At 30.8% G+C, this 25,104-nt stretch overlaps 2 protein-coding genes across 3 annotated transcripts; one reads left to right on the top strand and one right to left on the bottom strand.

The window, feature by feature from the left end:
• Positions 1–14,105, bottom strand: LOC132739096 (monocarboxylate transporter 11-like). Of its 2 annotated transcripts, none has more exons than XM_060726748.1 (5): positions 13,920–14,104; positions 7,788–7,954; positions 3,889–4,032; positions 3,356–3,523; positions 1–1,724 (listed from the first exon to the last, which is right to left on the bottom strand). In XM_060726748.1, the coding sequence occupies exons 1-5, from the start codon at positions 13,928–13,930 to the stop codon at positions 1,576–1,578; spliced, it is 639 nt and encodes a 212-aa protein (XP_060582731.1). In that variant the 5' UTR covers positions 13,931–14,104; the 3' UTR covers positions 1–1,575. The 2 variants fall into 2 exon arrangements, 1 of the variants encoding a protein (XP_060582731.1); XR_009626953.1 differs by having other exon boundaries at positions 7–1,724; positions 2,716–3,523; positions 13,920–14,105.
• A 2,626-nt stretch (positions 14,106–16,731) lies between these two features.
• Positions 16,732–23,310, top strand: LOC132739093 (uncharacterized). The gene is made up of 5 exons (XM_060726743.1): positions 16,732–16,879; positions 18,299–18,465; positions 21,374–21,517; positions 21,710–22,516; positions 22,816–23,310. The coding sequence occupies exons 4-5, from the start codon at positions 21,724–21,726 to the stop codon at positions 22,983–22,985; spliced, it is 963 nt and encodes a 320-aa protein (XP_060582726.1). The 5' UTR covers positions 16,732–16,879; positions 18,299–18,465; positions 21,374–21,517; positions 21,710–21,723; the 3' UTR covers positions 22,986–23,310.
• The last annotated feature ends 1,794 nt before the right edge of the window (positions 23,311–25,104 follow it).

Here is a 25,104-nt window from a genome sequence, read left to right as displayed (position 1 = left end):
GCTTTTTACTGAAAAATCACATGGTGTAAACGCCGGATGTCTATTGGCTGCATTTTAAATATGAGTCTGGTACAAATAAACAACAAATCTTATCATCATTTAGGCATTTGCATGGATCATGTAGATAGTCCAAAGGAATGTTAAAATCGTAATTACTATTAATTTTGTTTGTTTTTGGTTTGTTTCTTTTATTATTTTCTTTTTTTCCACTGTTGAATCTAATTGTTTTTCTCATGCTTTATGTCATATGCAACTCTATTCTACAGGTAGTCCGGCTGTTGCTTGTCATGAAGATGCACCGTACTGCAATCCCATAATAACCCATCTCCTCATCACCATGTAACCAATTCGTCTAGCAACTTGATACATCAAATATGCAGGGGTTTACTCGAGTTTGATGACTTCATTTTTTCAAAGATTAGCAAAGTTATATATTATATATATTATATTAATATGTTATATTCCTCCTAGAACCAAGCACTGCTATACTCTCAGAAATTCTACTAAATTACATGTTTTTAAATTGCAAGTTAATGCATTGGATATATAATTAACACTTTTCAAAAGGCATTTAAAACTTTATATTAGTAAACTGTACAACGTTCTGCACATAAAAACAGAAAATTACAAGTTTACTATCTTGTTATAATAACATAACATAACATAAATTTTATAATACAAATATTGACAATGGGAGTATAATTTTTGTATCAGTTTTATACAACAACAAGTCAGCATTTTTTATGAATACTTGATTAATATGCAAAACTATATAAATTTATTAACATTATATCAATGGAACACATCAATAATCATATGATATATAAGACACTTATTGAACATTATCAGCTAGGGGTACCTGATAAGTTCTGATATTATTCTTGGACAAACTTTAAAACTAAGATCTTGTGTAAAATAAAGTCAGTAAGTGCTTACGTTTCAATATACTGTTCACTAGAAAATGCAATGAGATCTTAATGCAAGAACAATAATTGTTAGGCATAACTTAAATATCTGAGCAATTTCACTACAAAGTTAAAGAACTAACCTGTATATTTTACTTTAAAACTATCCTTTACATTTTACATAATAACGGCAAGAATTATCCTTGTTCATGCCAGTTATCTTAGAATAACAAAAGTATCTTTTACATTTTATTTTAGAATGGCAAATGATTTCATTTTGTAATTTTAAAATGACCTATGAAAACTCTTCTTATATTCAGTTCTTCCCTGTAAATTTTAAAGGAAGTCAAACTAAAAACTGACCGACCTGTGACCGGAAAAAACTCATTAGTTACTTTTTCATAACAAATATGTTTTAGCAACAAAGTCGGGAAAGAAAGTGGTCCTCTTCGGCATGAAGACTGCTTAGTTCACAATCTTGTCCTATAGTGGTCTCTCAAATCAGTAAACGAACACTGAAAATGTCCAACTAAACAGTTAATTTGGCAAACGATTTGTTTTTCTTTATGAATGGCACAACAAGTTTGTTGCAAAACTGGAAAAGGCGATTAGCAATATGCTTTGTAAATTGATTCTCTAGTAATTGTAGTCTATTATTCTGTAATATTTTTCACACTGCGTTGTTGTCGTGTTCTGCTGAATTTCGACAAAGTTTTCGCATAATGATGTCCAAAATAAACAGGGCAGAAGCGATACCTTGGGCAGCGGAAATTATTGTAAACGCATCATTGTATGAACCAGTATTGTCCCTTATTACACCTGTAGTGAAAAAAAGATAATATTGACATTTATGTGAATTATCAGGGTATTTTTCAAGATCTTTTTAAACTTAAGTTACTTTTAGAAAACAATATAATGCACATACTTTAAGAAACTTTAGTTTTATTGTTGTTCTAGGTCTGTTACGCCCAATACAGCATTATATAACTGTGCCAGGTCACATGTCAAGAGTTACATGTAGGGCTATTTTATCGTTATAGTATACAATCAATGTATGATAATGTACAAACTGATATTAGCTGGTGTACTATATAAATGAATAAATGATTAACTAAGCTATAATTCATTTTGATTACCTATCCAAGGGCTCATCATACACTCGTGAGCATTCTGATAATAAAGTTGGTTTTACGGCGCACAAACACAATACATATCATACGGCGCCTATACAGGAAATAAGATTTTGGCTAATGACGTGTGTTACTTACTTACAGTAACACCAGGTGTCAAAACCAACTCACCTGCAGATGCTAATATATAGATGCATCGACTCAAATAATTTGAACCCAATTGCTCTTACGACCATGCATTTTTGTGCGTTTTATTTACATGTTGATATATATGTGACAATAGGGTATGTGTTTATGTAATTTCCCTGAAGAAATCGATACAAAACGGTGGCTTCAATTCTGATGTCTCAACCTTTAATTAAATGTTACCCCTCAACCGCAATGGGCGGAGTTATTTCAAGTTGCATATACAGTTGTTTTTGTGTGTGTGTTTTTTAAAAATATTTATAACAATATTTGCTACTTATAAAAACAAATAGGATTAATTGTTGGAGAGGTGACCTTGTGGTTAAGGAAGTGGATCTTAATTAATCCAAGGAACATGGACGTTTGAGCCAATCTATGGTCAGGACCGTGTTTCCTTGTTTTACACCAGTTCTGCTTTGTTCTAGGAAACAGAAACTAAAGTAACCTAAATTAATTTAAACTATAAAAGAAAGAAATTTATGTCACACTATTACCGAAGAGAGGTCCAGTTCCAGCTGATAAGAAACCCATTACTGTATCAAACATTCCAATGCCTACACTTATTTGTTCAAGGCGTACACGTTGCGCACATATGATAAAAGCAGACGCTAAAACACCAGGGATCGCTCCTATACAAGCTGTTCCAATTGCATACATAACAAAAATATTTGAGTATCGGATAACTACACTGCCAACTAGTCCGATTAGTGCCAGCATGAACGGAAAATAATACGTGTCAATATCTAACTTCTACTTCAAAATACCAGGTAGCAAAGTGAAAACGATTGTAGAAATGTTGTAAATTACAAATACATTCCTAGCATGCACTTCATTATATCCTTTCCAGTATGATATATCAAAAACAAAGTCAAGATATCCGTTCAAGGTTGACATAGAAACGGCAGTGGCAGTAAGAAGACAAATATACCGCACTGTCATCAATTTTTTATGAAGTTTTTCACATGTCTACACAGGTATTTTTCTTTAGATTTTTCGCCTGTTTCCTCAAGACATTTTCCATTTACTGCTCCGGTACCCTTGCTATTGTTTATGACAAATTCACTACGACGGAGCCATATCATTAATGAAAAGACATATTAATGCAAAATACTCCACCAAGAATCAAAAACGTACCACATAGACCATATGATGAAGTCAACAAATCTAGAAGATGAGGGTAAATCAAACCTGCAACTGGAACACACGTACTGTGTATAGCAATTCCTAAAAGTTTTTGTTTCTTGTTCTGTATTGTTGCAGCTAAAGTTATTGAGATTACGTAAAGCTGCGACATTCCAATTCCTGGAATCAAAAGATTTAATAAACAAAATCGTAATTTTTGCATTTATGAATAGAATCTCTACTTTACCTATACAGTATCTATCTTTCCGTTTCCCACGGGATTGCTCCATTTTTGCCCGATATGAAAGAACTATGTTTGAGGAGTTTTTTGTCTTATTTTTGTAACTTTCAAAAGTTTTTATCTGATTAAAAGTGTTGAGTTCAAAGCACAGCCAAAAACTTCAGAAAAGGTAAATAACAATTATTACATGCGAGTAAATCTAACAAAAAGTTAGTTCACTTAAGAGAAAAGTATCGCTATGTGAAAAATTAATGCAAGCAGTTACTTACGAGCATTGTCAGGATTCAACAAATAAAAATATTACCTGCCAGAATGCTTATCGTGAAATACAAATACCAAATCTTCGTCACGAAAAACGAAGTAACAAAGCCTAATGTCACACAGATGCTGGAGAGTAAGATGACGACGTGCAGTCCAAGTTTGTTGATCAAAACACCGCTTACAGCAGCTAAAATAATGTATATAAATCATTATTCGAATTTAAGAAATAAAAGTGGATAAGGTGCATTGTTGTAATATGAAATATTTGTAACTAGAAAGGCGTTAAACAAAGGGAGCCAGTTAAACGTGTTATTAATATCTTAGTAAACAAACAGGCATATTATACCTAAGAAACGAATACATTTTTACTTATTAAGAAAGGGCAAACTTGATGTTATAACAATTTAATAATGATTTAAGAGCAAGTTAGATGCTTTTATTTTATGCTTTTCAGTGGATTACTGATTAATCCGTGAAAATTATATTTGATAACTTTACAGTTAAAATTATCAAAATATAATTTCACACTTTCAATGAAGAATAAGTAAACAAACCAGCGTTCGTAAGGCTTCCAAGTTTTCCAATTTCCTAGCCGGTTTTATAATGTTTACACATATGCGAACACTTATTTATTGTCTGTTACAATCCTCAAATAAGTTTTTTCTTTCTTTTAAAAAGATGTATGACTACTAACAAATCCAAATGATATCCCTCTGAATCAAACACAATTATTTTCCTCCAGTGAAATGCACAACTTCTAAATATGGCGCGCTTACATTTAACAAAGGTCTAATATAAATTTGCAGTAAGTAACAGAAATATGGATAGATGGTTGGACTTTTTCTCCTACTAGAATTGTTTGTTTTTATTATTAAAACAAGCGATCATTCATATTTTTTTAATAAAATGTATAATATCACCGCCATTTAACGTTGCTTGTCGAACTTATTTTTAAGCCCAAGACTTCTTGTTTTTAATGAGAAATTCGACTTTTTTGAGGCTCTCAATGGGGAAAACAGATTTTAATATAAACGTTAATATTAAGGAAATTTCGTTCTAACTTGTTTTTAAGCATAAAATAAAAAGAAAATTTGTTTGTTTGTTGTGTAAGATTCATCTCGTGAACTTTAAAAACAGTATTCTCACTCGTTGCTACGCCACTCGTGAGAATATTGTTTTTAAAGCCCACTCGATGAAATAAAATTTCATCATACACACAAACAAACAAATATCCTCTGTGTTACCTGAAGAAAGTAGCGATTAATGTAAAATGATGTGTCATATAAGTAGCAAAATGTACACAAAGTATCAAATTGGTTCAGGTAATTTTGCCAATGAGTAACTTTTTGAAAATTTTAAAAATATACTAAAAATAAAAAAGCTTTTGAGAAATAAATAAAAGCATTTCTGAGGCACAATGGGCCATACATGTGGCAATACAAACAATATTAATCGTTCAATATTTTGAATAGTAACAATGCACTAAATTAAAAAGAAAACAACGCTTGCAATGCAAAAGTGTTAGTCGCATTGATTTGACCTAAAATATGTTTGATCTTGTTATTCATGTAATGTCCATACATTATTTTTTCCAAAAAAAAAAAAATATTGGACAATTATGGCACCGAGAACGGGTAAACCCATAATTTTTGTACTCGAATGTTGCATACCTTGTCTATAATAATATAACAAAATTGTTTTTTATTCCATTTTTTTAAACTATAAACAATATCTAGATAGTCTGATAAATATCTGTTATATATCGTGTCAACACAAAAACTAACTAGTAGGTCAGAAAGTTAAGGCGATAATTATATGGTTAATTGTTGGCAGACATATGCCACCATGAAAGTATATTATGGCAAAAACATAAATATATAAAGAAAAAAAAACGCTGCTGCAGTATACTTGATTTCATGCGATTACATTGACAATTATATCTGTATCCTTAACAAACATATTACAAAAGTGTATTCTTACGTTGTTTAGAATGCACTTAAATAACTTTAACTAGTACGAGGACTTACTGCTCTTATTGATGCATGCTAACTTAAGCGGACAGAAATTCTTTCTAATCATCTTGAATTTGTTGCCATTTGATAAAAATGGCTATTTCCCCTTTTTTAAATCTCTACTTTTTTCAATATTTATAAGAACAACATTTACATTAAGAGATACTCTTTACAATTTTTTTACTTATTTAACTTTCACAAGCATTATTTTTTGAACTCAAATTATCTAAAAAAAGGGTAAAATGCTGACAGACAATCAAAGATCTGTAGTTTTTGTGCCGGTTATGCACAGGCTGAATGTTTTGTTGACTGTAAAACATCAGATACATCGTTTAAAATCATCATGCCTCAGAAACGCTTTAATATCAATTTCTCGAAAGCTTTTTATATTTTTTTTATTATAGCTTCCAAAATGTTACTCATTGGCCAATTATGTTATGTTACTCAATTAGTACAGTAATAGTGATTTAGTACTAGTATTTTGTATGGAAGTCAAACTACTACTTTGTTTATATTTTGCTACTTTTATAACAGATAATTGTTACATTCCGCGCTACTTTCTTCATGTGATAAGAACCTGGTATGCTCTAAAACTATTATTTTATTCTTATAAAACTCATGTTTGTCATTTCTAAAGCAGAAAAAAAGTTTCTGAGGCATAATCGGCCTTTACCTGCAAGGTTTTTTTCAAGTAGCAGTATCATTTATTTGAATTTCTAATTAAAAAAAAATCTATTCATTATTCAATAATGTATTCTTCATATCCTCTTAAAGTCCGATACAATACAATGTCTTGTATTGTCTTAAATGCCCATTATGCCTAAGAAATGCTATCATAAATATTTTTGGTATCTTGTAACCGTTTCCAAAAACATTTTCATTTGCCTTATACATGAACTATCTTTTGTATCTTTAGTTCTATTGGTGTTATAGTAATATAAAAATAATTACAGCAATTAAAGTTATTATAGTAAATAAGTATTTGTTATGGAAGTCAAAATACTACCTTCTGTGCCTTTTTCTACCTTTACGACGCATAACTGCATGTTCAGTGCTACCTTTTTAGTCGTAAAATTTCTAACATGCACTTAATCCACTATCTAAACATTTTTAAACACACGTTTGACATTTCTAAAGAATTAGAAAAAACATGGATTTCTGAGGAGTAATGTGCCGTTAATACAATTTACAATTTGATGAGGAACACAGCATGAGATTTTGCAAAGAGGGTTCGCTAGGAAATATAATAATTTTCTTGTGCATCGCCTCGGTATGATTGATATTGACCCAGTGAACCGGTCTCTTACGTTTAGCGCCCTTCATTTGTACTTGCTGACATATTTGTATAAAATTTATAAATGGTAAAATTATGTCTTTTCCATACTTTTATTACTGATCCTCAAAAAGTTGTACCATAAAATGTATATGGGATTTAACTCACAAGACAACTGTGTACGTTAATAGAACAAAATGTTCCGAAACACAATTTATCACACACCCGTGCCGATTTTGCGGCTCCGTAAAAATGGTATTGCACGGCCGTGCATATTAAGTTCATTACTGAATTTATTTCACTCGTTGAATAAAATAATATTATGCTCGCCAGAGGCTCGCATAATATAATTTTATTCAACTCGTGCAATAAATTCAGTATTTAACTTACACTCATTCAATGTCCTCTATTTCATGCTGCAAATTTTAAGTAGGTTTACACCGTTTAATAATGATTTCTTGTACGTGCCATTCGCTCAAAAGGAAATATAACCAAACAATTTCTTTCATACAGACATTTAGAATTATTCTTTTTCAAAATTTAAAAAATTGTGTAAACTGTTGGCCGCAGTGATAAAATTATATACAACATTAAACAACAAAAGAATGCTATTCAGATAAAGCAGCGAATTAGAAAATAGTGAGAATAAGGACTCAGAAAAGCACGTGGCTACCCCCATCAATACGGATTGCACGGATGCTGTGGTTGGTCTGTCGGTTCCAAATGTATCACGTATAACAGAAAATAAAGCTCCAAATGAAAACACGAGACCAAACTCCAACGTAGATAACACAAACGCCACTCCGAAAAAAAGCCACTTTGTACTGTAAGAAAAAAAGCCACTTTGTACTGTAAGAAAAAAAGCCACTTTGTACTGTAAGAAAAAAAGCCACTTTGTACTGTAAGAAAAAAAGCCACTTTGTACTGTAAGAAAAAAAGCCACTTTGTACTGTAAGAAAAACATATAAACAGCTATAAGGTATGCTTAATATTTCGAATACAGTCGTAGCTGTAATCTGATTATTCCTTTTTAAGTGAGGCATTTTTGTGTTGCTGTTCTTTTTGTTTGTTTTCTTATTTCACTTTTTTCCTCATTTTCCTCGTTCCTTTCCAGTGCCCTACTTGGTGTCATTCAAATGGTCCTGAATGACATGAGTGGGGTGGGCGTGTTAATGTTTTAATTCTGTTTTTTTATTTTTTTTTTTTTTTTTTTTTTTTTTTGGTTACTTAATATAACAACACAAAGCTGAAGTAAGGCATCCATTTAATGACTCAACACATTCCATGGAATATTTTATTTTATTTTTCTTAAGTGTGTTTCACCTAAAGTATTAAAATTGTCTCAGAATCGACTTCGATTTCACAATCATTTGGTAAACATTTTTTTACCTGTCTTTCATTTTAAAATATGCCGGTAAGAGCTTGAATGATTCAAAAAAATGTGACTATAACAAGTTAGTATAGCTTTGTTTCAGTTGATTCGGTTATGACAATCATTATTTTGGAAATTGAGAAAACAAATACAAAAACTATTAGTATGAACTTTTTATGTAAAAATAAGCACAATATACCTCAACCTGATATACGTTTAATAAATAAGATGGTGCTAACTGTTGAATTCTGCTTTTGCCGGTGCTAGGGGGCATGGACGGTAGTTTACACTTGTCAGTACCGTCCATCAAACCGAGCCTGCAACATTTTCAATTTTGTCGTGTTGGGTATTATTTTCTCTATACTATTACATTGTGTAATAGATATTATTCCACACCTTACATAGATTCTAATATGGAACTAATGCACATTCTGCATTTGCACTACGTGATGTTTCAATAGAAATCATTATTTAATCTAATTTAATCTATTTTGTCTCGTTAACATTTCCAGATTCCAAAAAGTCATACCAAATCCATTTCACACCCTTATAGCCCCGTTTTTTTTCAAATTTCAAGTGTCCAAAAAGTTCATATCAAAATGGCGATGTGAAATAAAGCAGTCATTAAACATGGTTGAGAACAATAATGATTCTACTGGACTCGTACATAACTGCAAAACCTATATCAGACTCGACAAATATATTTTGACCGCTGTGTTCTTCTTCAATAGAATTCAATACTGTACTCAACAATATGTAATTACCTTAAATATTTTCATGTATGTTCTACCGCTGCATAGTTGCAATTGGTTTAAATATAAATCTTGGGCGGTGTCCTGCTGCTGTAATGATGTAAGTTTTCTTTTATTGACATTTTTATTATCTTTTTTTTTGTTCCAAACGGATTTTTACTTTCATTTTTACAAGAACTGCAGTCAAGATAAGTAGTGACTACATTTGTTGAATATGCAACCAAATGTTCAAATTACTAAAATATTTATCTTTGATTGATGCTTTGATATCTACTTGCGTGGAACAGATCGGTATAAATGAGATATCGCTAGATCATCAATGGATTCTGCTAAAGATGCCATTTAAGCGCCTGCATATTGAATGTATTTTGATACAAATGAACCATAAATACTCGTATATTCTCTTAAATCCGGTCATAATAAAGTATCGTTTTTCAATCTAAAATTAAAAAATACTAGTATTAAATTCTTAAGGTGCAAGAGGCCAGCATGAAATACTGTCATTAATCTTTTTAAGGGACCTGCGCATCAAAGTAGATTAGGTAAATGTAGCGATCTGATATCATTTGTGTAAAAAAGGTGAACGTTGGTCAATATATATTTTTTTTAATTCATATCATCACGCGAGGAATAAATTTAGAATTAAAGGGACTCCACTGAGGTATTTTGACATGATGGGACTGAAAATATTTTTTCCAGATTAATGAACCATTTGATGTAGGTTTAGACCACTAATCTTTGTGCAAAACTTCAGATCATTCGCGCACTTCGTTTTTCCAGAAAAAATATTCAAATTGTAAAAAAATGACCCAAGATGAAAAGCGTTTAAACGCTTTTCACTCAAATCGGGCTAAGAACATCATTAAAATACGATTTTCAATTTATTTCATAGTACATTTCTTTACTATCTTTGCATATATTTCTGTTTAAAGTACCCCAGCTCATTTATGTAAGAAATTCAAATGTTATGTTTATAGGCTTTTAAACCTCAGTGGAGTCCCTTTAATGTCGTGTAAAGCGGCCAAAATGCAGCAATGGTACTAAAGATGGTGATTTTTAAATAAATACTTTGTTAAAATGTGTTAGTACATTATTCAAGTTTTCAAATAACAGAACCATTATTATTATATCAAACTATGAAGTTCTACAAAACACATTATAGACAACACTAATCTTAAACATATCATATAATAAGGAATAAAAGACGATAATCACAGAAGCATGTCTTTACTTAAAAACAAAAACACACAAAAAACAACAATAAAACAACCTGGCGGCCAAGGCGACCATTGCAGATCAAAATTGACCGTCCAATTCAGTCAGTCCATTTAAGATGTGTAACATGATAAGGGTTAAACAACCTGTTAAAAATGCAATGTATTGAATTTCAACTAATGAATCTGGCAATGTATGAATGTAAAATATACAAAAAAACAACATAAAAATTTAAAAAAGAGTAAACACATAGTTGGTTAAAGCATTTCATGTTCTCGTCTTTCTTCATATAAGATAGTTCGGTGAAAACAAATTATTACCCTTATAGTTACTCAATCATTAACTTGTTAAACTACTAATGTATGTTTGTTCAACGATATATAATAGTTTGAATGATACATCAATTAACAGTCCCTGTGATCAAATGTTGGTTGAGTCGATGCTAGACTTGGGGTGATGCTGTATTTTTTCATTATCTATCATGACCAGTTTGCAAATTAGTCTACAAATAATTACGATACTTCTTTTAAGCAATCAAGTATTCCCATCTGCGACCTATGATACATCTGTAACGCCGTGGTAATGAGTTCTATTCTAATACATACCACAGACTATTCGTTAAAAATAAAACTACAACTACAAATATTTTATTGCATTAAAACATGTTCCATAGCAATACCATTTTCTTTACAAAGACATGGTTTACAGAAGAGCACACTAATATAATATATGTATCTTCATTAAAGATGACTGGTTATTTCGCAAGTTTGCATAGTACATGTATATATATTTTGCTAAATTATTAATTATTGCTTTTGATTTTGCACATACGAGATTAACAAATTTCTGTTTAGTTGGCCACGTATAATAATATCTCTTTATATATTTTGATCTTAAGTCCTGGAATTTAGAACATATTAATACAAAATGATACTTATTTTCTATACAATTACTACAAAATCTTTCATTTCTTGGTATATTTCTATGCCGTCTACGTTCAATAGCCAAATTATGAGAAGATGAACGAAATTTGGATAAAGCTATTATAAATTTCGGTTCAACGATAAAATTCAAATAGTTTTCAAATTCGAATGAATGTTTAAATAAACAAAATGTATCTAATCTAGACGAGTTATTAATTGAGGAATACCAGCTATGATAGAATATGTCTAAAACTCATTGTTTAATTATACTAAAATCTATATGTATAGTAAACTGATTTTCCCACATATAAAACAAGCCAGTCTGCTCTAAAATAGTCTTAACAACGTATGCCCAGTTTTTACCACTACGAGTTAAGTATAAGTTACACCATTGTCGGCATCAGTTTTTAACATGATATAAATTTTATACAATATAGTTCGTTCATTAAGTTAAGAAGTTTTAACCAGTATTTGATCAATATTAGTTTTCTACGAATGGACATTGGTGTACGACCAAGTTCACCATATAACACATCTACATTGGTTGATTGTTTCACACATAACAATCTTCTACAAAACTTTGTATGTATAATTTCTATGTTCGGAGACCAGCGTGATGTCCCCACACTTCTGCAGCATAATTTAATATTGGTAAAACAATACTATCAAATAAACTTATCATTTGGGAAACTGGAAGGTTCCAACTGGTTACATACAATAAATGAATTATATAGTGAATATGACGCATGTTGCGCAATATATCTTTGAGGTCTGTTCCAGTTTCCATTTTAAAAAAGATACACACCTAAATATTTAAAATATTCTACAATTTTAATTCAAGTGTTATACAAAAAGAACTCATAAGATGTATGTCTACCATTTTCAAAAATCATTACTTTTGTTTTAGACACATTTAATATCAGATTCCACATATTGCAATAATGTTCTATATCATTCAAGATAGGTTGAAATGAATTTGGATCATGTGTGAAAACTACAGCGTCGTCTGCAAATAACAACAAAAATACCTGTATATCGTCAATATTAACAATACCAGGAATGTTCCTATTTATATTATATTTATAATTATAAGTCTATCAACAAATAACTTTGAGTATATTTTATATAATATTATTTAGGGTAATTCCGCGAAAGTTTTTTGCTTCATGAGCCCAACCTTTAAAAATTGGTACTATAGTACCTTCTCCCCATCATTCAGGAAATACGCCATAATTAAATTTTTTATTTTATTATATGATCTAAATATAGCTGCAATCTCATTGGTCCAAACAGTAGTCAACAGAACTTTTTATAAAATCATATTTACTGGGTATCGCCTCGGTCAATATGTCATCTGCCGGTGAATATCACATCATATTCAATGGCTCACTAGTCAATAATTGTATAATAAAAGCGTGTGGGAAATGGACAAATTATATCAATTGAGTTTTCAAATACTTCTGCAATCAGATGGTCAGTACCCGGGCATTTAGAATTGTTTTGCGAAAATATTGCATTTTTTTTATCTCCATCGATGTAAATTCAACATGTAAATCATTATCATATATGTAATCATTATGTACATCATTATTTTCATAATCATACAGTGGTGTAGAACCGTACAAACTGTTAAAATGTATATACATATCATCAATACTTATGTTACTATTTTCTATAGTAGGTTGCCTGTATTGTGTTCTCACATGTCTCCAAAAAGACTTTGGGTTACATTTCGCTAATTTTGACGCTCGTTTCCCCTCTGTCTTTTTGAATAAACGTTTACATCTAAGTTTTATATTCTTATAAACATTTCTTTTATTTATAAAAATGATTTTATTCTCAAATCTTCTTGAAGTTTTATTCCTTTAATTTAACAAGCTCACCAATAATAATAATAATAATAATAATAATAATAATAATAATAATAATAATAAATTGATAATTACAATTTTAGTAAAACTATAAATATTGTAGAATATTCTATTATTTTAAAACTACGTTTATAGTGTAAAACATGATTTTAGCAACTATACACGACTGACTTTTTTCATCTAACCTTTTCATGCAGAAAGACATAATTATGAAAAGCTTACAACAAATTACTCGGAATTCGCTCTTTCTTTCATGAATGTATTTAGTGTGTTTTATTTATTCAATATTTTTAGTTTTACTAATATTATTGTAATTATCAATTTATTTTTTATTATCATTATTGTTATTATTATTATTATTATTATTATTATTATTATTATTATTATTATCATCATCATCATCAACTTATTATTATTATTATTATTTCTACTATTGTTATTATTATTATTGTTATTTTTTATTATTCTTATTATAATCAATCTTTAATAATAATAATAATAATAATAATAATAATAATAATAATAATATGATGATGATGATGATTATTATCATTATTATTATTATTATCATTATTGTTATTATTATTATTATTAATATTATTACTACTACTGGCAAATATAATAAATCTAATTTAGAATAATGAATGAAATTATACCTGTCTTTCATATTGCTATATTCCTTTTTATGGGTTGAAAATGAAGGTGAATCCTCAGTTGAAGTCAAGTGCTTTATATAATGCAAATGGATCTCAGGTCATACGGTAGTTTTTTTTTTAAATTAATATCATTCTTTCACTTCAAAACAAATTGTGTGACTAGGCTTGTGAAATTATATATTTTATTATTGCATAGTCATGAACAGAACGTTAAAATCTGATACGTTTTAAATTATACACTGGCTTCACCCTCGTCGCCGCTTGCAAAAAATCAAAGCACTGAAAGTACTAAAAATATAGGAGAGAGTCATTTTTCTGACATCAATGACGAGTGATATAACAACATTTGAGCCGCGCCATGACAAAACCAACATAATGCGTTTGCGACCAGCACGGATCCAGACCAGCCTGCGCATCCGCGCAGTCTGGTCAGGATCCATGCTGTTCGCTTACAAACTCTATAACAAGTAGAGAAACTGATAGCGAACAGCATGGATCCTGATCAGACCGCGCAGGCTGGTCTGGATCCATGCTGGTCGCAAACGCATTATGTTGGTTTTGTCATGGCGAGGCTCATTTTAATTGGAACAACATCTTTCTTTTTCTTAATTCGTATTATCCGTTTTATATGAATGTATTAATAAGAATATATGAATATGCAAATTATTATGTGTGCGTGTGTGTTTATTTATGTTCGCCACCGGTTGCCCATATGGGCGAATCCTTCTGAAGAGTTTTATTATTTTTAGACTTTAGAGGATAGTGCAAGATACAAAGAGATTTCTTATTTCTTATCTACAGTGTAATGAATGACATTTTATTAAATGCCAAATAAACTGTCAGTCATACGTTTACATTTTTCACAAAATGTATCCGAAGTTCCTTACTTGTTCCGAGCCAACTGCCAATGCTTGATTTTCAACTTTCTATCCTCTGGGAGTCACAAGTACAAACAAGGCTACAAAAAGTTTTGTTTTATATAAATATCCAAAATTACTGAGCTTTTCATACACACAAACAAGAAAGAGTTACAATGACTGAGACACAACAAAAGTTTTCGGTACCTTCTTATGACAATATCTGTGTAACTGATTTTTGGCGGGACTATAAAGTATTGAATACAAATAGGGATTTCGTATTTCCTTAGTCGAAAAAGTCGATATTTTTCACACTTACAGGCTTCATATATATGCTACCTAGTGAAATAATAGATTTGTAAGTATATTCCAAATCACTCAAAGGTTATCACTGATCAGTCACATGTCTTCGCCCCGAAAGTCAAGGACACAATAATTGGCCAATTTATCGAGTCTTCGTGTCTGCGTGTCTTCGCCCCGAAAGTCGGACATAATAATTGGCCAATTTATCGAGTCTTCGTGTCTGCGTGTCTTCGCCCCGAAAGTCGAGGACACAATAATTGGCCAATTTATCGAGTCTTCGTGTCTGCGTGTCTTCGCCCCGAAAGTCGAGGACACAATAATTGGCCAATTTATCGAGTCTTCGTGTCTGCGTGTCTTCGCCCCGAAAGTCAAGGACACAATAATTGGCCAATTTATCGAGTCTTCGTGTCTGCGTGTCTTCGCACCGAAAGTCGAGGACACAATAATTGGCCAATTTATCGAGTCTTCGTGTCTTCGCCCCGAAAGTCGAAGAGACGATAAACTGACCAGTAATCGTGTCTTTGCCTTTCGCCTTTTGAGGCGAAGACACGACAAATATACGGCGCCGATACGAAGATATTTACCCGCCGACATGATAACTCTGCAGAAGATCTCGTGTCTTTATCTATTAATCATAATATAAGACTCTTACACTGGCTGCCAGTTCAGACCGGAATATCTAGCTCGAGGGTTACTGTTTACGGCGGTAACGAGGCTCTGCCGAGTTTCCGCTAAACAGTTACCCGAGAGCTAGATATTCCGGTCTGTACCGGCAGCCAGTGTTTGATTCTTTTTCTTGCATATTACATATCAATTATTTTCAGAAAAGGAAATTACGAAAACTGATATTCTTATTACGCACTTTTTTCTTATAGTAGCGTATGAACATACAACTTCATTCATAACGGAAAAATGACGTCATCCTTAGAGCGCGATTCATTCATAAAAGGCGCGCGTCAATGACGTCATTTAAAGCACGCGACTTGTCTTACAAGGGGGGTGTAAGACAGGGTTTTCTAGCACCAGTGTAAACGGTAGATAATCCTGTCTGACATGCAAGAAAATATCGTTATTTCACCTACAATGTATGTGTCTTCGAGTCGGCGTCCTTAAAAGTCGAAGACAAAGACACGATAAGTGAGCATATTATCGTGTATTCGTGCCTTAGCCTTCGACTTTTAAAGGGCGAAGACACGAAGACACGAAATGGCAGGAATCAGCCACCTTATTTTCCGCCGTTTTATAGTCTGTGTGACAAGTCTCATACTTATTTCGTGATGCTTTTCATATGTTTTCACCTATTTTGATATTGAAACAATTGATGCGCAGAACATCATATGCAATATTGAAAAATAAATATTATTCGTACTAAAATTGTTCCACGATACATATATAATAAATTATACTGTAGACGTGCACTAAATAAAAATTGTTCAAAGTATAATCATCTCTATTCTAAAATGGAAACACTAGTTTATATATAAACAATATTGATATGCCATATTTAGTTTATTTATTTCAGTTTTATAAGGGTCATTTTTTATGGTTTATGAAACGATCCATTTACTTGATGTGAATGAAATTACATGTCACGTATTATCTAAAACCTCTCAACCAACTTTTAACATTCGTCTCACATTCGATGAGGATTTTCAAATGTTAATTTATTTGTATTTAAATAGACAAATTGATTCAGTGAATAAAGTTAAACTTATTTATAGATATTTATTAATATATAATTATAGCAAAACAAACTTATATTCGGTAGGAATAAAATAAATAAAGCATAATGAAGCAAAGGTAAGATATTAGCTATGATTTTAATTATCATTCTGCACAAATCTTTTAAATAATATTCTATTACATGTGGTATTGTAGCTTGTTTTGCAATTTTGAAAAATAAAACTCCTATTGCGATTCTCAAGCTTTTATATATATATATATATATATATATATATATATATATATATATATATATATATGCATATATATATATTTAGTGTCCAGCTTTATTTGTCATCCAATGAAAACGCTGTATTTCTTAAAAAATATGTGCGTTAATTTTCATAGAAGAAAAAAAGTCGATACTATATTGTATTGAAATCCGTTCATAGTCGCCTTCTATTTTTCATAGTGCTTCATAGTACTGCGTAGTGACGTAATCAAGGGCCAAATAAAGCTTGACACTAAATATGTTAGTGTTCATCCTCAGCTGTTCTACAGAAATTAGAAACATTCTCCTGTCGCTATCGCGCCCGTCGAAGTTTCTAATTTCTGTAGAACAGCACGGATGAACACTAACATAATACATATATTTTAATTTTGCGATATAAACCTTAATTTTTCTATCTTGACAATGATGTTATTGCACATTTTGGGGACAGTTGGCGGGCTCAGCAGGTGGGGGTCTGAAAGGTCGTTATTGGACATTTGGAGGCGAGGAACGAAAATATAAATATTTCAATATCAAAATAATCATAAATGAAACCTAGGAAAAACCTGCAAATATCCACCAAGCCTTCCTCAGTTTAAATCTCTTCAAAACATTTTATGTGTATCTTATACCTTAAATTACGTTTTTGGAGGAAAAGCTATTGTATGATTTCCAAATTGGAATGTGACCCAATTTCGAGGCCAAATTGGCCATAAACACATATCCACGGAAATTGCATTTATATTTTTTTTATCTTTCTTGATGGAAATTAAAGATATCAAACCTGTGATTTTCTGAGCAGCTTGCTCAAAAAATGTGTAATTATCAGCAGCTGTTACGTTTTAATAATAATGTTGTTATGTAGATTGTCTTGATCGATCTTGGATTTTTTTTCCAATATTTTTGGGGTCAGGGGTGAGGTAGGGATGGCGGATGAGAAGCACAGATGCGCCAAATGCGATATTGCTTGCCAAAGTCAAGATGATTCCTTGCAATAGCCCTCCTCGTATGTTGTGTATAGTTTATGCTTCTATAATCTATGTAATATTGGAGCACACTGGATTCACATTTTTTCATGGGTTATATTTATCCTTATAACACAACTGGTATATGTTGAGGAATACAAAAGGCATTTAATAAATCATTTTATTCAGTATCACCTACATGACATAGGAAATATGGGAGCATATTGCATTCACATATCATTGTTACGCGGGTTATATATATCCTGATAGCCCTAGTTGTATATGTTGATGATTATAAAAGGCATATAATATATTATTCAGTATCAAGTGGTTACACTTCTGGATGGCATTTTTGTTATCTACATTAGAGTTTGGTCTAGTGTTTTCATTCGCAGCTCTATTTTCTGCTATACGTGATACGTTCGAAACAGACAGACCGACGACAGCTACCGTGCAGTCCTTGTTGATGGGCGTGGCGTCATGTTTTTGTAAGTACATTTTGTATCTTGTTCTAATTGATTAATTTGATGATTTTAATTGTTTATCACTACAACCATCAGCTTTTTATGTTTTACCTTTTTTAAAACCTAAACATTTTCTTTTAAATATTTATATATTTATCCACTCGTGTCTGAATTTGAGAATTATTTGGATTTTATCGTTGAACCGAAATTTAGAGAAGCATTATCTAAATTTTGTTCATCTTCTTATGATTTGGCTATGCATTGTTCAAAAATTGTAATGCCGGTTTTATAGAAAATGAAATTTATATGCTCTAAATTCGTTCTAAATTCCAAGACTCAAGATCAGAATATATCTTAGATATTATTATACGTTGCCAACTAAACAGATATCTGTTAACCTCATATGTGCAAAGTCAAATTTCAAATATTTTTATAATTTAGCAAAATATCGAACTATGCAAACTTGCGAAATAAGTATTTATGTTTACTGTAATGTTATTAGTATAGATACATATTTTACAATACTACATTGTGCTCTTATTTAAACCACTTCTTCGTTGTGAAAATTGTACTTATTGACATGGACCATGTCGTTTAATGCAATAAAATATTTGTAGTTGCAAGTGTAGTTTATATATATTTTTTGCATATGTAAATAATTGCACTTGTGAAATACACGTTGAGGTTGATTCGACTTATTCGATTATATTATGATTACTTTCGTCATTTATAAAAAGTCATTTATAAAAATATGAAATCAGTTACAAAGGAAAAACGTAAGTCTTAGTTCTCATGAAATATTTATAAATAAGTAAAGTTAAAAGATGATATGTTTTCAATTTTTCAACTACAGATCCGCTTATCACATCAAGGAAAGGATGTATGAAAAAGTATAAATATACATGAAAACATACAAGATTGTATGATATAATAAAAATAGACATAAAAATACACATCAGAGTTGGTAAAATAAAGATATGCATTAAAGATATGCTATGCTCAATTTAAATGTTAGAAAACATTGACAATTGCTACACAGTCCCTTTATAAATATAAATTAAACATGTTTTGACTTCACACGAAGTAGATATGTTATGTTAAAAACTTTACACACTTTAGGTGGACAAGTTGTTAGTATAATAAAATGTATATTAGATAAAAACTAAATAAATTAAAACATGATACAAAAGAATGTTAATTCCCTTCAGAAACCGAGGGAAATATAAATAAATTCTTCAATTATCGTGTGTACAGAGCTTGCCGAACGACGAAGAAAAACTCAAATATATATATATATATATATATATATATATATATATATATATATATATATATATATATATATATATATATATATATATATATATATATATATATATATAAATTTATTTCAATTCGATTTGAATCTATAAGCTTATCGAAACACTCTCGAATATTTCCTGGAACCAACCAGTACCAAGCAATGAATGTAAAGTTTCTTGCTCAAGAAAACAATGGCTATTCCTACCCCTATATTTTTAGATCAGTCTCAAATCGATGTAAATACACTAAAATGGCAAATAGAATTAGACTAACATTATAAAAGGCATAATATAATCATTTCGCAATAAGATATAAAATATTTTTTCCAAAATTTAGTTTGTTTTATACTTTTGTTTCATGATCGATCTCACATGACCGTTTCAACTTGCGGATAGTTTCGCGCGCTCCATGACGTCACATGTATTTCAAAGCGTGTCATAAAAATATAACAATTCTATCAATTTGAAAGTAAAAAAAAAAATTCACTTTGTTTCGGTCCAATGTTTGTTACGCATTTAACTGGAGGTAAATAGTAAGGGAAAGCTACATTATGATGATATCCTAATGTATTGTATCGCTCTTATTGGTTACATAAAGATGTTTTTCCACTCGCAGCCAAACTCCAGCAATATAACCAAGCAGATCAGACTGATCGCCCGATAACCTTTATATTAAACTTGTATAAACGTATGTACAATTTCTACTGATAATGTGATAACAATATTCAATCAAAAACTCAACTTTTGTGTATAAAATACTAATTAATTGTTCAAAAATAAGTAAAGGAGATGTTGAAATGTGTATATTTAGAATGAAAAATTGACATCACGCTAAACGATACACTACATGTAGTTATTTGAAATGTGCTTTTCAAATATGTCATTCCAGAAAGTTTTAATAAAAAAAACTAGATTAAATTAAGTAGTCTCAAATTGCCGGTTATATTTTTGCCATTATCAGAGCATGTCTTCTCGACATAAGGTTGAGTGGTTTTTTTTTACATGTTTGTATATAAAATTCAGCGTATGTTGACATAAGTAACACTGAAACGCATTAGTGAGGGAGAGCCGTTTGATCATTTTTTTTCAATCTGACATTTGGTTTTATTACATCCATAAAGTGCTAAATTTTTGTCAACTTTTATGACACTGCACTCTATTATCTTTAATACTAGCTTGCTTTAAGTACTTGAGATATTGCTTAGTATTTGACAAGTGCATGAAAAAGGGGGAAATCTGCAGTAAACTTACAAATTTTCTTTAGCATTTACAACGCTAGATATTTTAGATGGACTTGTCCTTATTTAAATCTTGACATTTACATTTCAGTCATTGATGCTAGTATGATTTATTTCAATTATTTTCTGAATGAATAGCGAACAATGCAGGCTAAAATAAATAGTGCCGAATTGTCAGCACTGATCGCATCGTTAACATCTATAGCAGAAAACACGCATATGATTCACGTAAATCAAAGATCAAGGTAAACTTTTAGACGTAATTGGATAAAGCCGCCAAATCAAACATTGCAGTGCTAGACAATGTACGGTTTTATTGGAAGCAGATATAAATTTTGTATATATTGCAAAACCTGACCATTTTCTTTTAACAAATCTTCTATTGTCTTTTAGGCGCAGTTAGCGGAGTACTAATCAACAAGTGAGGGTTACCTGTTGTGTTTCTACTGTCTAGTATTTGTGTGTCTTCAGGATTTGCATTGTCATTCTTCATTACAGAAATTTGGCATCTTTTTGCTACAATTAGCGTTCTAGCAGGTACATTATGTTTAATTATTTGTAGTTCAAAAATTTCTCAAAGAAAATTAATATATATAGTTTCTTTCCAAATATACACAAAGTTAGGAGCACTTGTTTTTATAATTATTTACACATGTCCCTTAAAACGATTGCATTTTACTGAATTAATATATTTTATGTTATATTAATATGTTTATTTATTCATTGTAGGTGTTGGAATTTCAATGATCTACGTTAGTACTATAACACTTACCAGTGCTATTTTCAGTGGGACACAAAAATCTCTATGTATTGCTATACAAGGAGCATGTGTTCCCTTGGCTGGCTTATTTTATCCTTATCTGTTAGATCTATTGGTTTCGACATATGGCTTAAGAGGGACATTTTCAGTTCTTAGTGGAGTGTTTTGTAATTCGTTTGCATTTTCTTTAATGGTATGGTTACACCGTAGTGACCTGAACTTGCATACTGTTAAAAGAAATATTGGTACAGAACAAGAACATCAATGTGATAGTGAAACATCAACGAAAGGAAAACTGTTTACAAATTTGAAAAACTTCATCAAAGATTTGATGACAAAACGTTTCATTTGCCTTCTTGTTGCCACTGCCATATCAGTCTCAACATCAAATGGATTCCTAGATTTTGTTTTTGACATATCTCATTGGAAAGGATTTAATAACTCTGAAGCAAAGATGTCTTTTGTTGCTTATAATATCTGTGGTGTAATTTTCTGTGTTACTCCTGGACTAATTAAACAGATATCAGATATTGACACATACTTTTATCCATTTGGACTCGCAGTTATTGCATTTATAGGCAGCATTACAATTTGGTATGCAAGTTCGTTTGCTGTGTATACAATTGGACTAGCATGTATGAGCGCGGTGCCTGGACTTCTGTCGTCTGCTTTCATGATTTGTGCAAATCTTGCACGTCTTGAACAGGTTAGCGTTGCTATAGGAATGTTTGATACTCTCATTGGTTTCTTGTCAGCTGGAATAGGGCCGATATACGGTAATTCAATTTATTATGACTACATGAGCATACAATATGTAATGTAAGTAATTTTGTCCAATGAACATTCGAAGGAAATTATCAGTTGTTAATTAAATACACTTCTAATTTTACAATGTTAAAAAGCAGATGGAATTGATCGAAACGCAAGGTGTTTACAGGCTGCTATGCTCTTGCTTTACTGTTTTCAAAGGCATGCTTTTCAAATGCATTTTTAGAGGAAACTAAAAACAGTAGATAAGTTTTCATTTACAAATTCTTGTGAAATTCATTGGTTTTCATTGTTGTTTTTATTTCAGGTGTTATTAGGGACAAAACCGGCCACTACAATGCCGTTTTTCTAATATTTGCCGTGGCACAAGGAATTGCTTCTCTTTTGTTTATTGGGGATATCATTTCAAGGAAGTTGAAGCTACCGGTACATAAAGACATTGATGGCATTGACAATAGAGTTAATGACGAGTGTTAGATACATTGTATGAAAATCTAAATGACGTAAAGAAAGTTAAACATGACATTGACAAAGTAATAATCTGTATTTGTTATTAAATTTATTCGAGGCAAAATCTTATTTTGTTACCTGATTTACAAAAGCTTATAATCATAATTATATATATAAAAAAAACAACTTGAAGATTTATAAAAAAACTACGGTTAGTAAATAGTGATCTCCACTTTCGAAATTGTTATATAGACCTTTTTACAATACCATAATCCAACAGCAATGCAAAACGCAGTGATGCAAAAGTTAGAAGTGAATAATTTGAAAATTATTAAAATAATATGTAAATGCATTAACAAAAGGACTTCATCTATATTTAAATGTATGAAATCATTTAAAGCATAGTTTTTTTATAATGTATGAAATCATTTAAAGCATAGTTTTTTTTTATTATGACGGTCGTCCGACAATCTTCCACTCAAAAAAAGATGTTTATTTTTACTTTAATTCATGTTATAGACATTCATAAACATTAAAATTTATATCATGTAACAGTTGAAATATAATCCTCATACCTTTATATCAATTTTAAGATTTATCTGCATGAAAGTAAATGATAATAAAACGTTACGTGGTTAGGTTTAAACGCAGTGTATGCGTTCAAATATTATCTTAATGTTCTTTTCATGCAAAAGATGTCATGTAATACTCGTTTAAAGGGCGTAAACAAAACTGTAAAAAAAACATATGAGCCGTGTCACGACAAAACCAACATAATGGATTTGCGATCAGCATGTATCCAGACCAGTCTGCGCATCCGTGCAGTCTGATCAGGATCCATGCTGTTCGCTTACAGATCCTATTACAAGTAAAGAACCTGATAGCGAACAGCATGGATCCTGATCAGACTGCGCGGATGCGCAGGCTGGTCTGGATCCATGCTGGTCGCAAACGCACTATGTTGGTTTTGTCGTGACACGGCTCATATGAATTATAAATATTGACCATGGACATTTTCATTAATAAAACACATGAAAACGTCAAGAATGACTAATGCATATTACACGGCAATTGAATGGCTAAAATGTGTCTTTTATTTATAATTATTTATCTAAAAGCATCTAGATTTAAAAAAAAAACGTGTTTGTGTTAGTCCTGATGTGACTAGCAGTGAATTTTAATGAAAACAATGGGTAATCATGTATGGTAGCAATATTGCGAAACAAGACGTATCTTAAAAAAGAAACTTGGCGGAGACAAATCTGCTTTTACTTGCAAAAATTATTTCCATAAAAAATGTTAGCAATGCCTGTTTAATGATGAAATAATAACAATTATTACGTATGCAAATTCAATGTGTTATACAGGGCTGTAAGTAGGGTTAGTCCAACAAACTGTACTACAAGTTGATGTATTGTGCTATTTTACGTACGATGTAGAAGAAACAGTTTCCCAGAATCTAGCTTTGGATGGTGAACAATTTTGACTATCAGCAGATTCTGAATCACTAGAGTCAATAACTCTTCCTCCAAAGTTTTTATAAGTCAATTTTTTTTCAAGGATGCATTTATCTCAACGGTCATCTGTTTTTGTTATACTTTTTGATATGACGTAATTATTTACTTTTGAAAGAATGATAATCATAAAAAATTTAATTGTACTCACTATTATTGGTTGATAAGCTTTTAAAAGCAAAATGAAGTCAAAACAAAAAACAAAATAATATAATACGAACTTTTGTTAATTTAGAGCAATATTAAAATTTTAAACATACACCTAATATCATATCAAGTGAAATGATAAAGACAAAAATCCATCATGGAAAGGATTTGCTTGTTTTCGAATCCAAATATATTGTGATTTAATAGGATACATGCTGGTTAAATTTACGAAATGACATATTTTAAAACTAATGAAATTTTTAAAGCAATGACATGTATATATATAATTTGTTGGTGGAAACATGGTTAAGAATATTCAATAAAAAAGTGAGAGAACTTTAAAAAAATCTGAGAAACTTTTTATAAGAAGAAAATTTGTCTCTGGAACTCTTTAAGATTAATTAAACATTAGATGCATAAACCGTTTCAGAAAGATAGTTTATTTTATTTTACTTATTTAAGAATAACAATTGAGATTCGCAGGT

The sequence above is a fragment of the Ruditapes philippinarum genome, unplaced genomic scaffold (assembly GCF_026571515.1).
Source record: "Ruditapes philippinarum isolate M1 unplaced genomic scaffold, ASM2657151v2 ctg1434_1_1_1_1, whole genome shotgun sequence".
NCBI classification, from domain to species: domain Eukaryota; kingdom Metazoa; phylum Mollusca; class Bivalvia; order Venerida; family Veneridae; genus Ruditapes; species Ruditapes philippinarum.
This window is presented reverse-complemented; position numbering and strand designations above follow the sequence as displayed.

Excerpts from the sequence above, each read along its gene's own strand:
- LOC132739096 (XM_060726748.1), bottom strand. Across the intron at positions 4,033-7,787 it reads GGGGGTAGCCACGTGCTTTT|CTGCTGTAAGCGGTGTTTTG; the intron begins CTGAGTCCTTAT and ends ACATTATTTTAG. Across the intron at positions 3,524-3,888 it reads CACGATAAGCATTCTGGCAG|GAATTGGAATGTCGCAGCTT; the intron begins GTAATATTTTTA and ends TTTTGATTCCAG.
- LOC132739093 (XM_060726743.1), top strand. The coding sequence starts at position 21,724 with ATGATCTACGTTAGTACTATAACACTTACCAGTGCTATTTTCAGTGGG. Across the intron at positions 22,517-22,815 it reads TGGAATAGGGCCGATATACG|GTGTTATTAGGGACAAAACC; the intron begins GTAATTCAATTT and ends TTTTTATTTCAG.